The 17,633-nt window shown below is 39.8% G+C and overlaps 1 protein-coding gene across 1 annotated transcript in view; it reads left to right on the forward strand.

The window, feature by feature from the left end:
• Ush2a (usherin) overlaps positions 1-17,633 on the forward strand; it is a 653,036-nt gene that overhangs the window by 172,398 nt on the left and 463,005 nt on the right. The window contains exons 17-19 of the mRNA XM_060365102.1: positions 820-1,080; positions 3,475-3,644; positions 9,055-9,199. Of these exons, the coding sequence (XP_060221085.1) occupies positions 820-1,080; positions 3,475-3,644; positions 9,055-9,199 (576 nt within the window). The remainder of the gene's footprint in view (positions 1-819; positions 1,081-3,474; positions 3,645-9,054; positions 9,200-17,633) is intronic.

The following is a 17,633-nucleotide window of genomic DNA, read 5'->3' on the forward strand; positions in this document are numbered from 1 at the left end:
AGGGTATTTCATCTAATTTAAGAACAAATTCCATTTAATTAAATTGCTTTCTTAAAAAGCTAATATTATCTTTGCTCCTAATGACATCTGCCACAACATGGATGATGTTTATAATTGGATGCTCGCTTATGAAAATGCATTATATTTGACTGAGTCACAAGTTAGGGCACCCCTAAGCTACAAATGTTCTCTTTCAAGTAGGAAAAAAAATATAAAATAACACAAAAAAATTGTATGTAGGCTAGTTGATTCCATTAAGTTAATTTTTGTGTTCTTAAAATTGGACCTTGGGGTTCATAGGCCAGACACACAGACCTAGGATTTTAGTAATTTATATTATGCACATATTATGGCTTTGCATCAAACTGTTATCATTCTTGGTAAAGACTGGACACAACTTAGTTATACATATTTATGCAAAGATGCTTGTGTCAAATAGGTAATTAAATCACAAAATTTCAGAATATGCAAACTGAAAATAGAATATTCAGGTAGCCTAAAAAATTTGAGCATCTGTAGTAGAAATTATGAATGACCATCCTGAAAACATTGTATTCACATATGATAAATTATGCCTGTTTTGTATTTATACTTCTTTTGATTTGTTTCCCACAAAAATGTGGTTTTCATTATATTTTTTTTAGCCACTTGAGTTGTTTTTGTATATACCTGACTTATAGATCACTAAACTTATGTTTCTAGATTACTAAAAGGAATCAACAGGTAATAGTGAGAACATTGAAATGAGAGAAACCCTGATCGCAGGTCCCTGGAGAGCCCCTTTGACTTGGTCTCTTTAATTCACTGTCTCTTTTCTAGGTATAATTGTAAGATATGAATTATACATGAAGAGATGGTTGTCTACTGAAGAAAGTCTAGTGTTTGAGAGAAGTGAATGGGTCAGTCCTCATCCAGCTTCAAAGTCAGCCAGCAAGAGTGAGAACACACTTCCGCCTCCCCAAGTCAGCACCTCTGTTTCTGGCTTGGAGCCACACACTGAGTATGCATTTAGGGTCTTAGCTGTGAATATAGCTGGCAGCGCGTCATCTGCCTGGGTCTCAGAAAGAACAGGAGAATCAGGTAAAGACCAGTGCTTTGGATTCTTATTTGAAAACCCCTCAATGAGTTTATCTGGTTCCTCAGTTCAATTCCATTGATCCACCTATCAGTTTCTACCTATCAGTTTCTACCTATCAGTTTCTATGCAGTACCATCCAGATTTTATTACTGTGGTTCTATAGTACAATTTGAGATTAGGGATGGAGATTACCCCCCCCCGAAAGGTCTTTTATTGTAGAGGAGGGAGGGAGGGCCTGGGAAGAGTTGAAGGAGGGGGCTTCAATCAGGATATATAATGAATAAATTGTAAAACAAAACAAAACAAAACAAAACAAAAAAAAAACCTTAAAAAGCAGTCATGGAAAACACATGGAAAAATGCATGTGGTTATATACTAATAAAACTTTATTTGAAAAAAAAAAAAAGAAAACCCTTCCCCCTCAATGAAAGTGCTGCCTGAAAATTAAGATCAAAGGTGATATTTTTAGAGAGAAAAAAAAAACAGATGATTTGGCTATTCATACATTTGTTGGAGAAAAGGAGTTAATTGTCACTCTAGTCTTTGGGGGAATCCTTTTCCCAATTAGCAGTTGACTGGTGTGTCAGGTGGGTAGACAATTAACTTAATCCAGCTTTGTATTCATGATGGTTTACCAGTGGTAAGAGAGGTTTTTCAATTTATAATTAAATTATAGTTTTATAATTACTTGTTCTTTTTCTCTTTTCAAAACAAACATTGATATATTTATGTAGTATTATGTAACAGAGTTTACATAATGATATAAATTAATACATCCAAAAGTCTAACCCCCAAGTGTGCTTCAAAACAATCAGAATTACAGTGTGTGAGGAGAACCAAAAGTTTGTTTTTCCATTGTATATTTATCAAGGCAACTGATTTATTTTTAATTTTCCATCTTTATTCCTCACATGAAATGTACTTCAAATTTCATGAGCATCAAAGAAAAAGGTATACGTACGTACATACAGACAGACATATATGTGTGTATATGTATATGTATGTATGTATATATATATATATATATATATATATATATATATATGTATACATATACATAACCTGCCCTAAATGTAACAAGTTGAAACTCTGAAGGTTGAGAGTTGCTTTGGGTGGGTGGCCGGGGCCTCATTGAATGAATAAAATATGTATTGTCTGAGAATCTCTGAAAGACTATCTGACATCTTAGACAAGCTACAGGGCCAAGAGAACAGAAGTGCTGAGTTATATATTTCTGAAAGCAAAAATCCAACATCTGAATTAGATCTAGCAGGTGAAATAGCATCCAATGAGCCTCATAATCTTAGGGATCACTAGGAAAGGGAAGTGCAACGAGGCCCTTTGACAGCACATCTTTGTTAGCACATTTAAATTCTATACAAAGATGTCAAGGATGGGGGGAGCAAAGGGTGTGGTGTCTGTGTGCCCTGAACGTTTCAGGAAGGACTGACCAAAAGCTATGAGTGTCTTTGGGATTATTTAGTCCATTTTGGAAGTACCTTCTATGTAAATAACGTCCCCCCAGCCTCAGTGGTTTGGCTTAGTGAAACATGGCTTTCCATGAGACACCTAGTATGTCACCATGCATCTTCAGCTTTGCGGACTAAAGACAAGTTCTTTTTCTATACAATTCAAATTTCTCATCAAATTACTCACTACATATTTCCATGAATACAGAGATATTTCTATCAGAGTTTGCCCTTGTGTGTGTGTGACAAAGAGAGAGACAGAGACACAGAGAGAGAAACAGAGACAGATAGATATAGAAAGACAGAGAAACAGATAGCGAGACAGAGAGATGGATGCAGAGAGGAAGAAGAAGTGGAAGAGGAGGAGGAAGATGAGAGAGAGAGAAAGCACATGCTTGTGTACCTATAGAGTCTAGAGGAAGCCTTTGGGCATCCTGCTCTATCACTCCCTACCTTACTCCCTTAGAAGACGACCTCTCACTGAACCTGGAACTGAGCTGGTGACTAGCAGTCCCCAGCAAGCAGCCCATGTCTGCCCCACGTGGCATGAGGGCTTCAGATGCTTTTGAGGTCATATCCGCTTTTCTGTGTTTAGTAAGATCTGAACTCAGGTTCTCATGCTGCGTATCAAATGCTCTTACTCACACAGCCATTTCTTCATAACCTTTCTTCATAATCATTTCTTCATGACCTTTCTAAATTTTATTTCATAAATGAAAACTACATTATCTGATAATATTAAAATAGGTAACACCCTTGTGGATGACAGTTTAAGTGTGAATATTTCATATATACCTGTTTTTTTTTTAAGTTTTGAAAATAAAAATATTTTACCAAGAATAGGTTTTTTCAGAAACTAGAATGGTCAAACCTGAAATTGTGTATGGAAGAACTTCATGCTTTTGATGTTCTTTTTGTCTTTGGTAGCACCTGTGTTCATGTCTCCTCCTTCAGTCACTCCACTCTCATCGCACTCGCTCCGTGTCTCCTGGGAGAAGCCAGCAGAACACTTTTCAAGAGGAGAAATTATAGGGTACAACATCAGCATGGTTTCTGAACATTCCCCCCAACAAGATGTTCCAGTGATGTGTTCAAAGGTATTTTTACTTTCAACTCATTTCCTTTCTGAATTAAATTCTGTGTTCATTTGATGTTGTCTGAATTTATAGAAATCTGTAGCAGAATCCCTCTCCAATGTGCTCATCAGATGGGTCATCAACATAATATCAGATGCTCAAGGTCCTCTGGGTATATATGCTTATCACTTATTTTTCTAATGTGCCCAACTAAAGTAGTTGTAATTCTATTTCATGAGACCTGCTGTTTCCACTTAGTCTTAAATATTTTTCAAGAAGTCTTTTCAGCAGCTATGCACCATGTAAGATAACCTGAAAATATTATTTGAACACATAATAGTGCATTTAGCCAGTCCACAATCTGTCAGTATTTATACTGTATTCATTTGGATGTCAAAATGACATTGACAAGACCATCTCATATGCACACTTTGTGTATGTCTTCATTTCTTTGGGAAAAGTCATGAAGCACCAAATTTATTACAACATTACAGAAATCATACAGGGGTGGGAGCTGCAAATGTGGCCCTGTTGGTAAAGTGTTTGCCTAGCATGTATTAAGCCTTAGGCTTGGTTTCCAGTACTGCGGAAAATGAGGCATCGTAGCCCAGGTCTGTAGTCCAAGTATTTGAAAAGCAAAGGCGGTAAGCCAGGACGTGCAAGGCCACCCTCTACCACCTCGTGAGGTTAAGGCCAGCTTAGGCTACATGAGGCCCTGTGTAGATGTAATTATATGAAAGCTATGAACACAATGAGTTTGCTAAGGCTTTGGATGTGTGGTCATATCGTATCTCTAGTAGTGTCTATTCCAGTGATGAGAATACAGTGTCAACAGTTAACAAATGCCAAGATCTAGGTCAATGGCTATGAAAGGTTCCAGAAAATGAGAGGGTTTTGTTCTCTCCAGTTTAAAGACAATTGTTACATTGATAATAAAACTTGCCTGCTTAATCTCAAAAAAAAAAAAATAAAATAAAATAAAATAAAGACAAGGTGCTTTACTCTCTTAGCCTGCTTTATAGGCATGCCAGTGTACAAGGACAGAGGCCATGGGTGTCAACTACACATAGCATCTCATGGTCAGGCTGTTCACTTCTACTTCTGAGGGACAGGGTCTTTGATGGACACTCATGTAAGCTAAAAAGATCTCAGTGCTTTTGTCCAGTCTGGGTCCTTTGTTTCCCAGACTTCCAAAATTCTGACCTCATCTTGTTTCATGTCCATGACCAGAGTGGCCAAGTTCTGTCACACAGTTTATACTTGGTTTACCTTGAGATACTTCTCCTCCCCATACAGCAAGTGAGCAAGCACAACGGCTGAGGTCTGTCCTCTGAGGATGTTTGTCTCCGCTGCTGTTTCTGAGAACCTCCATGGCTGGTCAGCAGCCACCACCCAGCTTACCCTTGCAGCTATGTTCTAAGACAACCCACCTGTGTAGAGCTCTGGTGTTCTCCTCATCTATGCTGTACAGAGAACTCCCATGGTCTGCATAAGACTCCCTGGGCTGCACTCAAATCTTAAATTCCCATTTTCACCATAAGATGCATTTCATTGAGTCCATCTGACCTTAAGACTTGACATATATGGAAAAAAAAAAGGCAGCCAGCGAGAAGTAACTCCAACTATACAGGCATGAGACATTCTGCAGGATGTTGTCTTGTGATGAAAGCCCGGTAGCTGGCTGAGAGTGTTTAGTGAATAGTTCTAGGTATCTAGAATTTCCACCACTTTACGTGCCTTTGCCCTATATGATGTCTACCTGGTGGTTCTCTTTTCATAAACATTTCACACTGTTTTCCCAGTGTTCCAGAGTCTTGGGATCTGTTAGGTTTAATGTCCTAAACAGTTCGTCAGCCAGCATCACAGCATGAGTATGGGGCTGAGCCACTTCCTGCTCCAAGACCAGTCAAGTAGCAGAATTTCATGTTGGCAGGCTGGTCAGAATAGTACCCTAATGACTATTCCCCTTCATATCAGAGTTTTACTCACCAGACACTGAGCTTCTCACTGAAGGGTGAAGATAAAACCATTTTAAGGACACAAGATATAGTCACTTTTCTTCTACTCTGGACTGGATGGATGTCCTAGAAGTCACAGAAAACATGGCCTCCTAAAACCCAGCTGACGCTTCAAATCCCTTAATCTTTCTGCAGTTAATCTCCTACTCTCTGGAACACACATCTGACTAAGACTTCCATACACTCAGTTCCTGCTTATCTGATCCACTTAACATGATTTTATTGACACGGAGAACAATAGTTTCAAGAAGGATTGTATAGTTTGTCTTAAATTGATGATGACCCTAAGATTGTGTTCCTTCAGTGCACAGATGACATTGGCAATAGTCATCTGATTATGTAGCCCTAAAACTTAATCCTGTCCCAAAAGTTGTCTTAATAGCTGCTTAATCCACTACTAACGTAAATTCAAGAACTGTACCAATATAGCAAACTTGTAGGCTGTCGAGAGTCCACCTTCCTTTGTCCTCACTGTCAGCCAGCTCTGGTGGTCCAGCTCCACCATGTCACTTTAATACTTTGACATCTCCCTCCTATGAATCTAATTCCTGATACCACTGTTGTAATTATGTTTTCCCAGAGGATACCAGCCATGGTAGAAGACTTGAGAATAGGGATTACATTACGGGGAGTGTACGCAGAAACAACCCAATATAATAAGGGGATCTTTTGGAGTTCCTGTCCTCTCCAGATCTTACTATTTCCCACTTCTTACATAAGTTTCCATGCACTCTGCCCAACAGTTGGCCATAAGTCTCAGTGTCTGCTTTGATAGTCTGCAGTGAAGAGAGTGGGACTGGGAGGGGTGGAGGGAGGGGCTTATGGGGGGATACAAAGTGAATAAAGTGTAATAAATAAAAAAAAATAACAACAATAATAAGGGGACCTATTACTGGGGAGAATAAAAATCTGAGATATAACACCACAGTGAAAAGGTCTCAGCTTATACCCGAGACAGTTCTAGAACCAGAATAACCTCTATAGTTGCCACAAACAGGGTAGCAATCCCAGGTTCTTTAAATTCTACACTATTTGTTTCCTAACACTACCATAAAGATCACCATAAACTTCGTGGGTTGCGATGGCATACATTGATTCTCTTAAGTTCCAGAGGTCAAAAAATTAAAATCCAGCTGCTTGCAGAGCCGTGCTCCTCCCATGTAGCCTAGAGGACTTCTCCAGCTTCCTCCAGATACTTGGTGACATCCCTTGCTTTGTGCCTCCATATTTCCCATTTCTATGCCATCAGTTTGCTTTACCTCTACTCCCTCCATCTGTGGGTATTAAAGCTAACCCTAAACACAAGATACATTACCTCATTACCTCCACAAATACTTCATTTTAAAAGGTAAAATTCTCAGAATCTGGGTAAATATGTTAATATATTTGCCCTTTTATGAACTGTTTTAGTGGACAGAATAAACACATACAACACAGAAATATATTTTCTGGCTCGATAGACAAAGAGTCAGAAATAAACTGAGCAGTCTTTATTAACCTTTCTCATCCATTTATGTATGTGACTTTCCCTACTATCTCTCGATAAAAATATCTAGAGGGTTCCCCAATAATAGGAACAGGAACCTGTTTCTGACATGAATTCATGGGCTGGCTCTTTGATCATCTCCACCTGAGGGGGTAGCAGCCTTATGACTCCACAGAGGAAGGCAATGCAGCCAGTCCTGGTAAGACCTGATAGATGGAAGGGAAGGAGGCCCTCCCCTATCAGTGGACTGAGGGAAGGGCATAGGAGAAGAAGAGGGAGGGAGAGTGGGTTTGGGAGGGGTTGGGGGAGGGGGCTACAGCTGAGATACAAAGTGAATAAACTGTAATTAATAAAAATTAAAAATTAAAAAAACATCTAGTATAATAACATGATTTTAAGTTTAGACAGCTTACTGTAAAAATCAACTATAGTATTGTCATTTAGGGAAATTTATAAATAGTACTGGTTTGGGGTTTTGATCCTTATATTCCATGTTTATCACTGGTGTTTAGACTCAGTGAATTTTACCTATTCTTTTGTTCTTAGGTTCATATAATTTTGGAGTCAATCCCTAGGTAAATAGTCCTAGTATATTGTGTTGTTCTCTTGTAGGGAAAATACGTAAAAACTATTTGAAATGTTACTATACCCTGAGGATCTTAAGCTGCATGCATTTGTGAAGTATCATTTCCCGTGAGAGTCAAGCCTAAGGACTATGTCAGTGGTGACATAACATCTTGATAAAATCGAGGATCATGGGGGACACAAGCCATGGGGATGTCACTGAAGTGCTTCAGCAGTCTTTTATTGTAACCTTTCATAGTTACAAAGATTCCAGCTTCAGGAAAACTGTCTAGTACAGCAAATACAGCCACCCCATACTCATTGTTATAATCGCCAAGTCTTGTATCATACACGGCTCTGCGTCCTTTGGTTCTGTGGCCTTGGCGATGCCACTGATTTACATTGGCAGTGCCACAAACATTTGGCTACTTGCCTTGGGGCGCTAAATAGCCATGGTATCCCTAGGTAGTATAAACATTCAGCTCTTACAATTGTAAAGAGACAAAATCACATATGCAGTCTGGTCCACGGTTGACCAAACCATCAGAACATAACTCATGAGTCCACAGCAGTAGCCATAAGAAAAATAATTCCATATTCATGATCCTGCCTCTTTGACATTTCCCTCTTAAATATACTTTGCACCCATAGTCTAAGGAAGTGTTTATGGTTGCTTATGATTGGTTCTAATCATGATAGGATGAATTCTGGGTTGCCCCTTTAACTGTGTGTTAATGGTGATCCTCCCAATCTCCTTTGCTTAAGCCTTCTGCTTTTATTTGAAAATGTATGATGATGACATTTCAAAAAAAAAAATGCAACTATCAGTCTAGTCGTATGTGTATATTTGGATAAGAAAGGTAAGTGAGATTTGACCTATGTTGATATTCACTCAACATTGTTCTTTTTTCCTTTACTACTGTGGAGTTTTAAAGCAAATGACAGGATGATTTATCCCCATGTCATTGTCCTATGTTCTGCCACCAAGTAGCCTGTGGCATCCCCGCCCTGCGTTATTGTTGGCTTTGTGTGGACTTTGTCATGGTAACGACGTCAGTGTTGCCATCTTTATCTCTACCATTGGTGACAATAACCATACATCCATGCTGCTTTATGAGGCCATAACTCCGTTTTCTCATTTATCCACTCAGGAACTGCATTATTACCTCATAAAACAGTGTGATTGTACAATTATCAATTAAACCTCAGCTTGTTGAGATTTTTTTTTGGGGGGGGGAATCTCTTTCCCTAAAGGACCTGGCAATGATTCCCTCCATTTGAATTTGTGGATTTTTAATACCAAAATTATATGCTGTACATTGATTATTATCTGATTACTGTTACTGTTGTTTTTGCCTTGAAGCTCTTGCATTCTGCTAAGCCCCAAGACCTGTCTTGTGTCGTGAGGGGACTCAAACCTTACAAGATGTACACCTTCGCCGTCTCCCTCTGCAATTCAGTGGGATGCGTGACCAGTGCTATGGGAGTAGGACGGACTCTCGCAGCGGGTAAGTATGCTCCAATGAATTTGAAGAAATGTTTTCGTATTGAAAGTAAATACAGGAATTATGCATTTTGGACTTCATATGTGTCTTTTCTGTTCTGTGTTGCTCCCTCGGCAGTCCTGAATGCAGTTTATCTTGAGAGTTTTGAAACACAGCAAGGCATGGAGCCAAGGGTTATGAACACAGCAGAAGAGTCCCAAATTAGATATGGAATGAGACGGGCTCCTGTGCTCAGTCTCCAACTTGAACCACAAATATGTCCTGGTAGTGGTGAGATGCAGTAGGAGGGCTACCATGAGGTCATAGGACATTTCTTCCTTCAACCTTAGCTTCTCAGGGTTCTTCTGCTCCTCTACCATGAGGATATCCAGTGATTTCTAGGTTACGCTGACATTATAGTTTTCATCTCTTTGATAGGCACTTGCTTACATATTATTTATATTTAATAAGAATCTCCAAGTTTGTACAATGTAATAGGAAACTTGTCACATCTTAGAATGTGGTTTGTATCATTTTTGTTTGCTTTACTGAAAACCAACTAGATTTATACAAAGTTGAATATATATATATATATATATATATATATATATATCACTACCATGTACATATTTCACTAACAGCATTTAGAATGTTTTCAATTGTCAGTGTTTCTGTCAGCTATTCTACAAGGCTTAGAATCTCTTTATGGATGTGTACATGTAGAGAGGTTATGGGATTCCCAGATGAATTAAAGGAATTTTATAAACATATTTAATTATCACCCTACTATCTGCAGGCCTAATTTTATTGTTCCCATTCCCAGTTCTGGGGAAAATAGTTCAGTTCAAATCATGTCACACAATTACTTTTGGTTGTTACAATTTTCAAGTGATGTGAGGGAAATCCAGATTCTAGGACAGTGTGGCTTATTGTCTCTGTGACTGAATTCTCTGTGAATCGATGTGTTTAATCATATGTATTTCAGATGTGTAAGTACATTCAAGGAGTTCCTGGTATATTAAATCATGTGGAGTCCCTACTTTTCCTATAAGCCTATTTATTTTCAGGAATGCTATGATTCAACGGTAATAACTGAATAAGAGATGTAGGTCAGTCTGTTTTCAGCAACAGTTTAGGCCGATGATTGACATCTGGTGGAGTGTGGCATGAGGAGTCTAGTACTGAAGCTGCGCAGAGCCGAGACCCCAGCCTCTCAAGTGGCAAAGCTCTGCACAGTCATGCAGGGCCGTTGGATACCCAGTGTTACTGCCGTCATAGGAACCTCTTGTGTTTGTCCAAACTACACACAATACCTTTAGTATAAGGAAACTCTCATGTCTCAGACAAACCAACATCTTTAGACCCATCTTTGAAAAGGTGACTTTTACTTTTTATTTTACTTATTTATGTATTTATTGTGTTTACACATGTATGGGCATTTGCATGCACACACACTGCATGGGTGGAAGTCAGAGAAAAACTTTCATATCAATTTTCTCTTTCCACCATATGGGTACTAGAGATTAAACTCAGGCCTTCAATTTTGGTGGAATGTACCCATAACTGCTGCGCCATCTCCCCAGCCCTGAAAACGTGAGTTATTAAGTGGACTGAAATTATCTACCTCCGGCTTCTATTCAGCAGTCTTCTCTTGGAGCTGTTGTCCGTATAACTCGTCTTCCTTCGTATGACATCATTGTTGATCACATCTCTAAGGACATCACATCTGCAGCAGTATTGTCTCTCCCTGCCATAGTGCACCATCTGTACTCACGGGAGGAAGAGTCTAGTGCTGAGCGGTGCGCTTTCTGAATGTGTCAGCCCGTGTTCCTATAGACACAGCAGATGAAAAGCCTCTGGAGTGAGACGTGCCTGCCTTGGGGACTAGGGAGATCCTGTAGACTAGAGTGCAAAAAGGAAACGCCTCTCTTGACGTCATTGATAGCATCCCAATGATCTTGTCTTGTGGCTTGAAGCACTGAGTTTCCACTACACAGGAAGCTCAACCTAGTGTTTTCCATAGCTCCTTCTCAGTCACTAGTGACTATGTTCTGGGCCTCAGAATGACTGTGAAAACAGGGAACTGAAGCCTCTGAAAGGCCAAAAAATATTTGAAAAAGTATTCGGCCTCCTCATCCCTATTCTTCTTTGTTTTGCTTTATTTATTTATTTACTTACGCATTTATTTATTTATTTATTTATTTGTTTGTTTGTTTATTCATGCACTCATTTATTTTGAGATCCAAGCTTTATTGAGACTTACTACATAGATAAGATTGACCTCAGACTGTGGCATCCTTCCTGCCTCTACAGAAAATGAAAACTTGTACCAGTATGTCCTGTTGTCCCCATCCCTAGCCATCAAAAAAATGTAAAATAAAACTGTTCAGTGACCCCGTCTCTCTACTTTTTCCCCTTGGGTTTTTTGAGACAGGGTCTTTCTAAATAGCCCTGGCTGTCCTGGAACTCACTGTGTAGTCCAGACTGACCTCCAGGTCACAAATTCGCCTACCTATGGCTCCTGAGTTCCAGGATTAAATATATATACCACTGAGCTCAGCTCTCTCTGCCTTTTTATCATAGAGAAATAGAACCTTGAAATATCTCATAATCTCTAAAAGCTACACAGATTTCAGATGTGAATGAATATTAAGCCTTTTATACTCTGTTTTTCTTTATTTTATTGTTTTTTTTTCCTAGATAGGATCTTGTTCTTTAGTTTGGGATGAACTCAGATTTATGATTCTCCTGCCTCCCAAGTAAAAGCAAGAATGTGTCCATATTAATTCTGTGGGATGATGAGCAATTGTTTTCTTTTTGGTGATTATTTCTAATTTGTAAATATATTTAAATGAAAAAAAGAATCAAAATTCAGACTTTGAATTTGGGTTTTGCCATTTACTAGCTAAGTTTGCTATTTTTGCACAACTATGATCAAAACACCTGATATAGTGATGTAAAGACACAAAGGTATATTCGGTGTCAGTGTTAGTGGTTTCAGTCCATGCTTGTTTGGCCCCGTGTGCTAGGACAGAACATGTTGGCCGTGGGAATGTTCAAAGGGAGAGGCTATTCACATCATGGTAGACAGGAGGCAATGTGTGAGGAAGGACCAAGGGAAACTTCTGGTCAGCCATCAAAGGCACACTCCCTCATCTGTAAGCTTCCAGAACCTTCCAGAGCAGCACTTAGCAGCAGGAAGCTGAGATTTCAGCACATGTGCCTATGGTAGACTTTTTTTTTTTGTGTTTAAATTGTAGCACTTGTGAGCTGTGGGCTGTCAGCTGTGAGACCCTATGTGATTTATGTTCTCTCTATTACTTAGTTTTTCAGTTCATGCATAAGAATAACATATTTTGTATGGTACTTCTAAAGTTCAAAAGATAATGTGTATAGAAGGAACAAAGAAATATTAACCACAGAAGAATGACCATAAAATTATATTCTTCTGGCAATTGCCAGCTCATGAAACGTCTTTGTTGGCCAATGTCAGCACCTACCTTGTCCTGTACCATGTGCTGTAAGGGTCTTGGGTGGCACCAGAGCAGGACTTTTTCTTACAGCTTCAGTCTCAACATCATCGTAGCATTCACATTACAATGGAAATCCTCAAAATGAGGCTTATTGTGTAAACAAACTTAAGAAACTCTTAAAGTCTAAAGGATTTTTTTTTCCTCCTCTAAGAAGTACATCATTCAGGACTATGATGTACATTTAACATATAATGAACCCAGGAGCTGAAGAGATGGCTCAGTGATTAAGAGAACACTTGCTGCTCTTCCAGAGGACCCAGGTTCAATTTCCAGCACACACATAACAGCTCACAACCATCTGTACCTCCAGTTCCAGGAGATCCAATGCCCTCTTTGGCATCTGTGGGCAATAACACACAAGTGGCACACAAACTTATATTTAGGCAAAACATCCATACATATAAAACAAGAAAATGAAGTAAAAAAATTTTAAAGGCAAAATTAAAAAAAAAAGTATCCAGATTACAGGTTTCAAATATGTTGTTTGTCGTATAAAGTCACTGATGTGCTCCCGAGCACGCCATTAATACAATATCCTGTAGACCCTCCAATGAGAAAGCAACCATTGAGTCCTCACCAGTCTGTGGTGATTGAAAGACAGCGCACACAGTGTTTAGATTAAGGAGTTAACATCTACTATACTGGCCTGAGGACATGGTGCTGGGACTCTGAGCTGCAAGAAGCCATAGGAACAGAGCAGAGGGTGAAGTATGGCTTTAGGTCCAGAGGTTAGGGCATCACTTCCCTGGATGCTGCTCTGCATGGATTGGTTGACTGATAAAGATGTTCATATCTATCCACTGAGCATAGAAAATGCACTAGTCCCTGTGTTAGAGGTTGGCACTGCTTTAGATATTCCTATGATGGAATCTCTGGTTAAAGGAGACCTCTCGGGCATAGATTCTCAGAGACTATCCCAGAGGGGACTAAGTGACTTTGTCCAACAAGTAGAAGTGAAGACTGACAAACGAAATGGATAGTATTATAGTGAAACCATCTACGGGTTCACAAGAGGGGAAAATCTGAAGATGACAGTAAATATTTGAGTAGACCAGGGAGTTTCTGTTAAATGAAATGGGAAAGAAGAACATACAGAGAAAACAAACCCATGTGTTCATGTTTGATTGGTTGGTGAAAACATATCCATGGCAGCTACTGGAAACAGAGCATACAAATCTGGAGGTTAAAATGCTGCTGATTTTATAATACTCTGTAGAGAGAGGGGGAGCTATGGTGCAAATGAATCAGTAAGGCAGAGAAGATGTGAGCTGAAGAAAAGTGTCTGAGTAGTGCGTGCAGGAGGGGGAAAGAGTAACAGAGAAGTAAGGGAACAGGGATAAGAGCAGAGAGGGATTCCCAGCTGAAAAGTTCTAAAAGTGGCATGATACCATTAATGGCACATGCTCTCCAGAGGGTAAGAGCTGCATAAAGAGAGGGGAGTCCCTGCAATGGTCCGAGGTGAAGCTGGGTGTAAAGGGCTGAACAGTAGAAGATGGGTAAGGAAATTCAAGTGGGTCTTTGAAGTATTTAATAAACATTTCAACTTACCCAGTTTCATTAGCTTCTGTTCATGCAGGGAGTCTGTTCTATTCTGATGGGAAAATTGTTTCAGTGGCTTTTAGAAAACAGAGAGAGAGAGCTTATTATTAGCCATCAGGATGTCAGGACAGGTGACTTCTCATCTGCCAAGAAAAGGAATTGATGCAATGATAGTGGGAAGATGTTTTTCTTCTGTTTTAGTATAAAGCACACCATTTGTAGGCATATTCAGATCACCAAGAAGAAAAATTAGCTTTTATTGGTCTGCAAGCAAAGCTCAGTAGCTGCAGCCTTTGTAAACTCCATGCCTCTTATTTTCAGTGAGTACTTATTTTTCTTTCCGTATTTTTGCTGTAAGATTGAAAATATAAGACTTGTGGGTAGGCTGGACATCATAAAAATAAGCAATGTTGAAGCCAAAGCTTTTGTGTAGTCAAGTCTGTATTGGAAAGAAATACAAGTTGACTGTCCACTTTATGAACTTGCTGTGGGTTTTCAGGTCATTAACTCCTCTGTCTAAGTGGAGGGATGCAGGCCTGTCATCCAATAGTCTTGTAGTAGAAAGTCATCTTTTGACCTTGTTTTTTTAAACAAACCTACTTTATTTAGAGTTATTAAATGCTTCTACCTCCCTTCCAACCCCTCTACACCGGGTAGGAGGGAAAGGAGGTTAATGGGGACAGGGGTAGGGTCGTAGGTTTCTTTTGAGTTCAATACCAGTATCAGTAGTCCAGAGATCGAGAAGTTCAGTAACCAGCAAATCAGCAAATAGTGAATGCAGCAGCAGGATGAACCAGCAGCTAGCAGTCCTCCTCCAAGCAGCCATGCCTTCTTCCTCTGCGCTGCCATATTTATACCCCTCAGAGTCTTCAGGATTCAACTAATTCCACCTGGCAAGACCACATTCCACACAAGACACTAAACAGTGGACAAGCAAAATGCAAATAGATCCATATTTATCACCCTGCACTAAACTCAAATTCAAGTGAATCAAAGACCTCAAAAGAAAACCAGAAACACTAAATCTATTAGAAGAGAAAGTGGGAACTAGCCTTGAACTCATGGGTACAGAAGACAACTCCTGAACAGAATACCAACAGCACAGTCTCTAAGATCAACAATTAGTAAATGGGACCTTGTGAAACTAAAAAGCTTCTGTAAGGCAAAGGACACTGTCAATAAAACAAAATGGCAGCCTACAGACTGGGAAAAGATTTTCACCAACCCTACATCTGACAAAGAGTTAATATTCAAAATATATAAAGAATTCAAGAAACTGAACACTAACAACCACATAATCCAATTAAAAATGGGTTACAGAGCTAAATAGAATTCTCAATAGAAGAATTTCAAATGATGAAGATGCACTTAAAGAAATGCTCAACATTCTTAGTCATCAGGAAAATACAAATCAAACTGACTCTCAGATTTCAGCTTACACCTGTCAGAATGGCTAAGATCAAAATCTCAAGTGACAGCACATACTGCTGAGGATGTGGAGAAAAGGGAACACTCCTGCATTGCTGATGGGAGTGCAATTTTGTACAACGACTTTGGGAATCAATCTGGTGCTTTCTCAGAAAATTGGGAATAGTAATACCTCAAGACCCAGCTATACCACTCCTGAGCATTTACCCAAAAGATGCTCTACCATGCCATAAGGATTTGCTCAACTAGATTTATTTCATTGTAGCTTTATTCATAATAGTCAGAAACTGGAAACAACCTAGATGTCCCTCAACTAAAGAATGGATAAAGGAAATATGATACCTTTACACAATGGAATACTACTCAGCTATTAAAAACAAGGACTTCATGAAATTTTCAGGCAAATGGATGGAACTACAAAGGATAATCCTGAGTGAGGTAATCCAGACCCAGAAAGACACACATGCTATGTACTCACTTATAATAGAATATTAGATTTATAGTACAGGATAACCATACTACAAGTCAGAGACCCAAAGAAGGTAAGTAACAAGGAGAGAGGCCCTTGAATCTCAGTCAGATGGGGAAATAGAATAGAGAGTGGAAGTGGATGTAGAGAGGGAACTGGATAGGAGAATGTGTGGGAAGGGAAACCAGGGGAAGGAGCTCAGATGTGGGCAGAGTGGGGAGGGGAAGTAAGAAGACTTGGAGAGAAAACAAAACCCAACGGTGGGGGCATCACTGAGACAAGTTGGAGAGGTGTGACAGGTAGGCTACAGGGGCATTTGGGGATTTCTCTGGCTGAGCCTCCTAGCAGTGGGGGACATTGAGACTAAGGAGACCAACTTCTGGCCAGGCAGGACTTACAGTGGTGGTGGGGGTACTGCAAAACCTTCCTCTCAATATCTACCCTGCCTAAAAGATGTGCAGAGATCAAGATAGAGAATAAGGGAATGTCCAAGCAATGCCTGGCCCAACCTGAGACCCACCCATGGGACACAGCCAACCCCAATGCCATTAAAGATGCTCTATTATGTTGACAGACAGGAGCCCAACTTAACTGTCCTCTGAGAGGCCCTACCCAACAGCTGATTGAATCAGATGCTGAGACTCACAGCTAAGCAATAGGCAGAGTTCTGGGAATCCTGTGAGAAGAGTGGGGGGCGGGGGGAGAGGGAGCTAGAAGGGCCTCAATGGGACAAGAGCTCCACAAGAAAACAGAGTCAACTAACCAAGACCCACGGAGACTCACAGAGATATAAATTTGACCAAGGCCACCTACACATATGTAATCAACGGGCAGTTTGATCTTCATGTGGGTTTCCTAGTAAGTTGAACAGATGCAGTCTATAACATGGACTCTGTTGCCTGCCTCCAATCACTTCCCTCTAGCAGGCTGCCTTGCCTGGCCTTGGTGGGTAAGGAGGAGCTCAATCCTCATGCAACTTCACATGCTTGGGTGGCTTGGTGGGGGGCACTCCTTTTTTTTTTTTTTTTAAGGACAAGGGGAGGAGGGATGGGGAAGAGAGTAGGAGGGAGAGATCAGGAGGAGAGGAGGGAGGTGTCTATAATTGGGCTGTAAAGTAAATTTATAAAATAAAAATAAATTATAAAAAAGTAAAAAAAAAAAAGATTTCCCTTTTCATTGAGGAAATTTGTGAATTTCTACCCTTTCCCAGGCTGTCAGGCTGAAATCTTCCTTTGGGAGATCCGTTTCTAAAGGAATGCCACACTATTGCTTTTACCTGTCATTTACCTCCAGACTCCAAGCTGAGATGCACTATCTATATTAAGCAAGTAACTAGGGGTGTGGTAAGGTTTCTCCAAGAACCTAAAGTGGAGTGTGGCTCTCCCTTCTGGTTGACAACCCACCTTGTTTGCATGCAGAGACATGTCTTTTCAATGTGAATAGGACCCAGAGTGATTAAACAAGCACTCTTAATATGTTAATTTATAAT

This window comes from Meriones unguiculatus, chromosome 11 (genome assembly GCF_030254825.1).
Source record: "Meriones unguiculatus strain TT.TT164.6M chromosome 11, Bangor_MerUng_6.1, whole genome shotgun sequence".
Lineage (NCBI taxonomy): Eukaryota > Metazoa > Chordata > Mammalia > Rodentia > Muridae > Meriones > Meriones unguiculatus.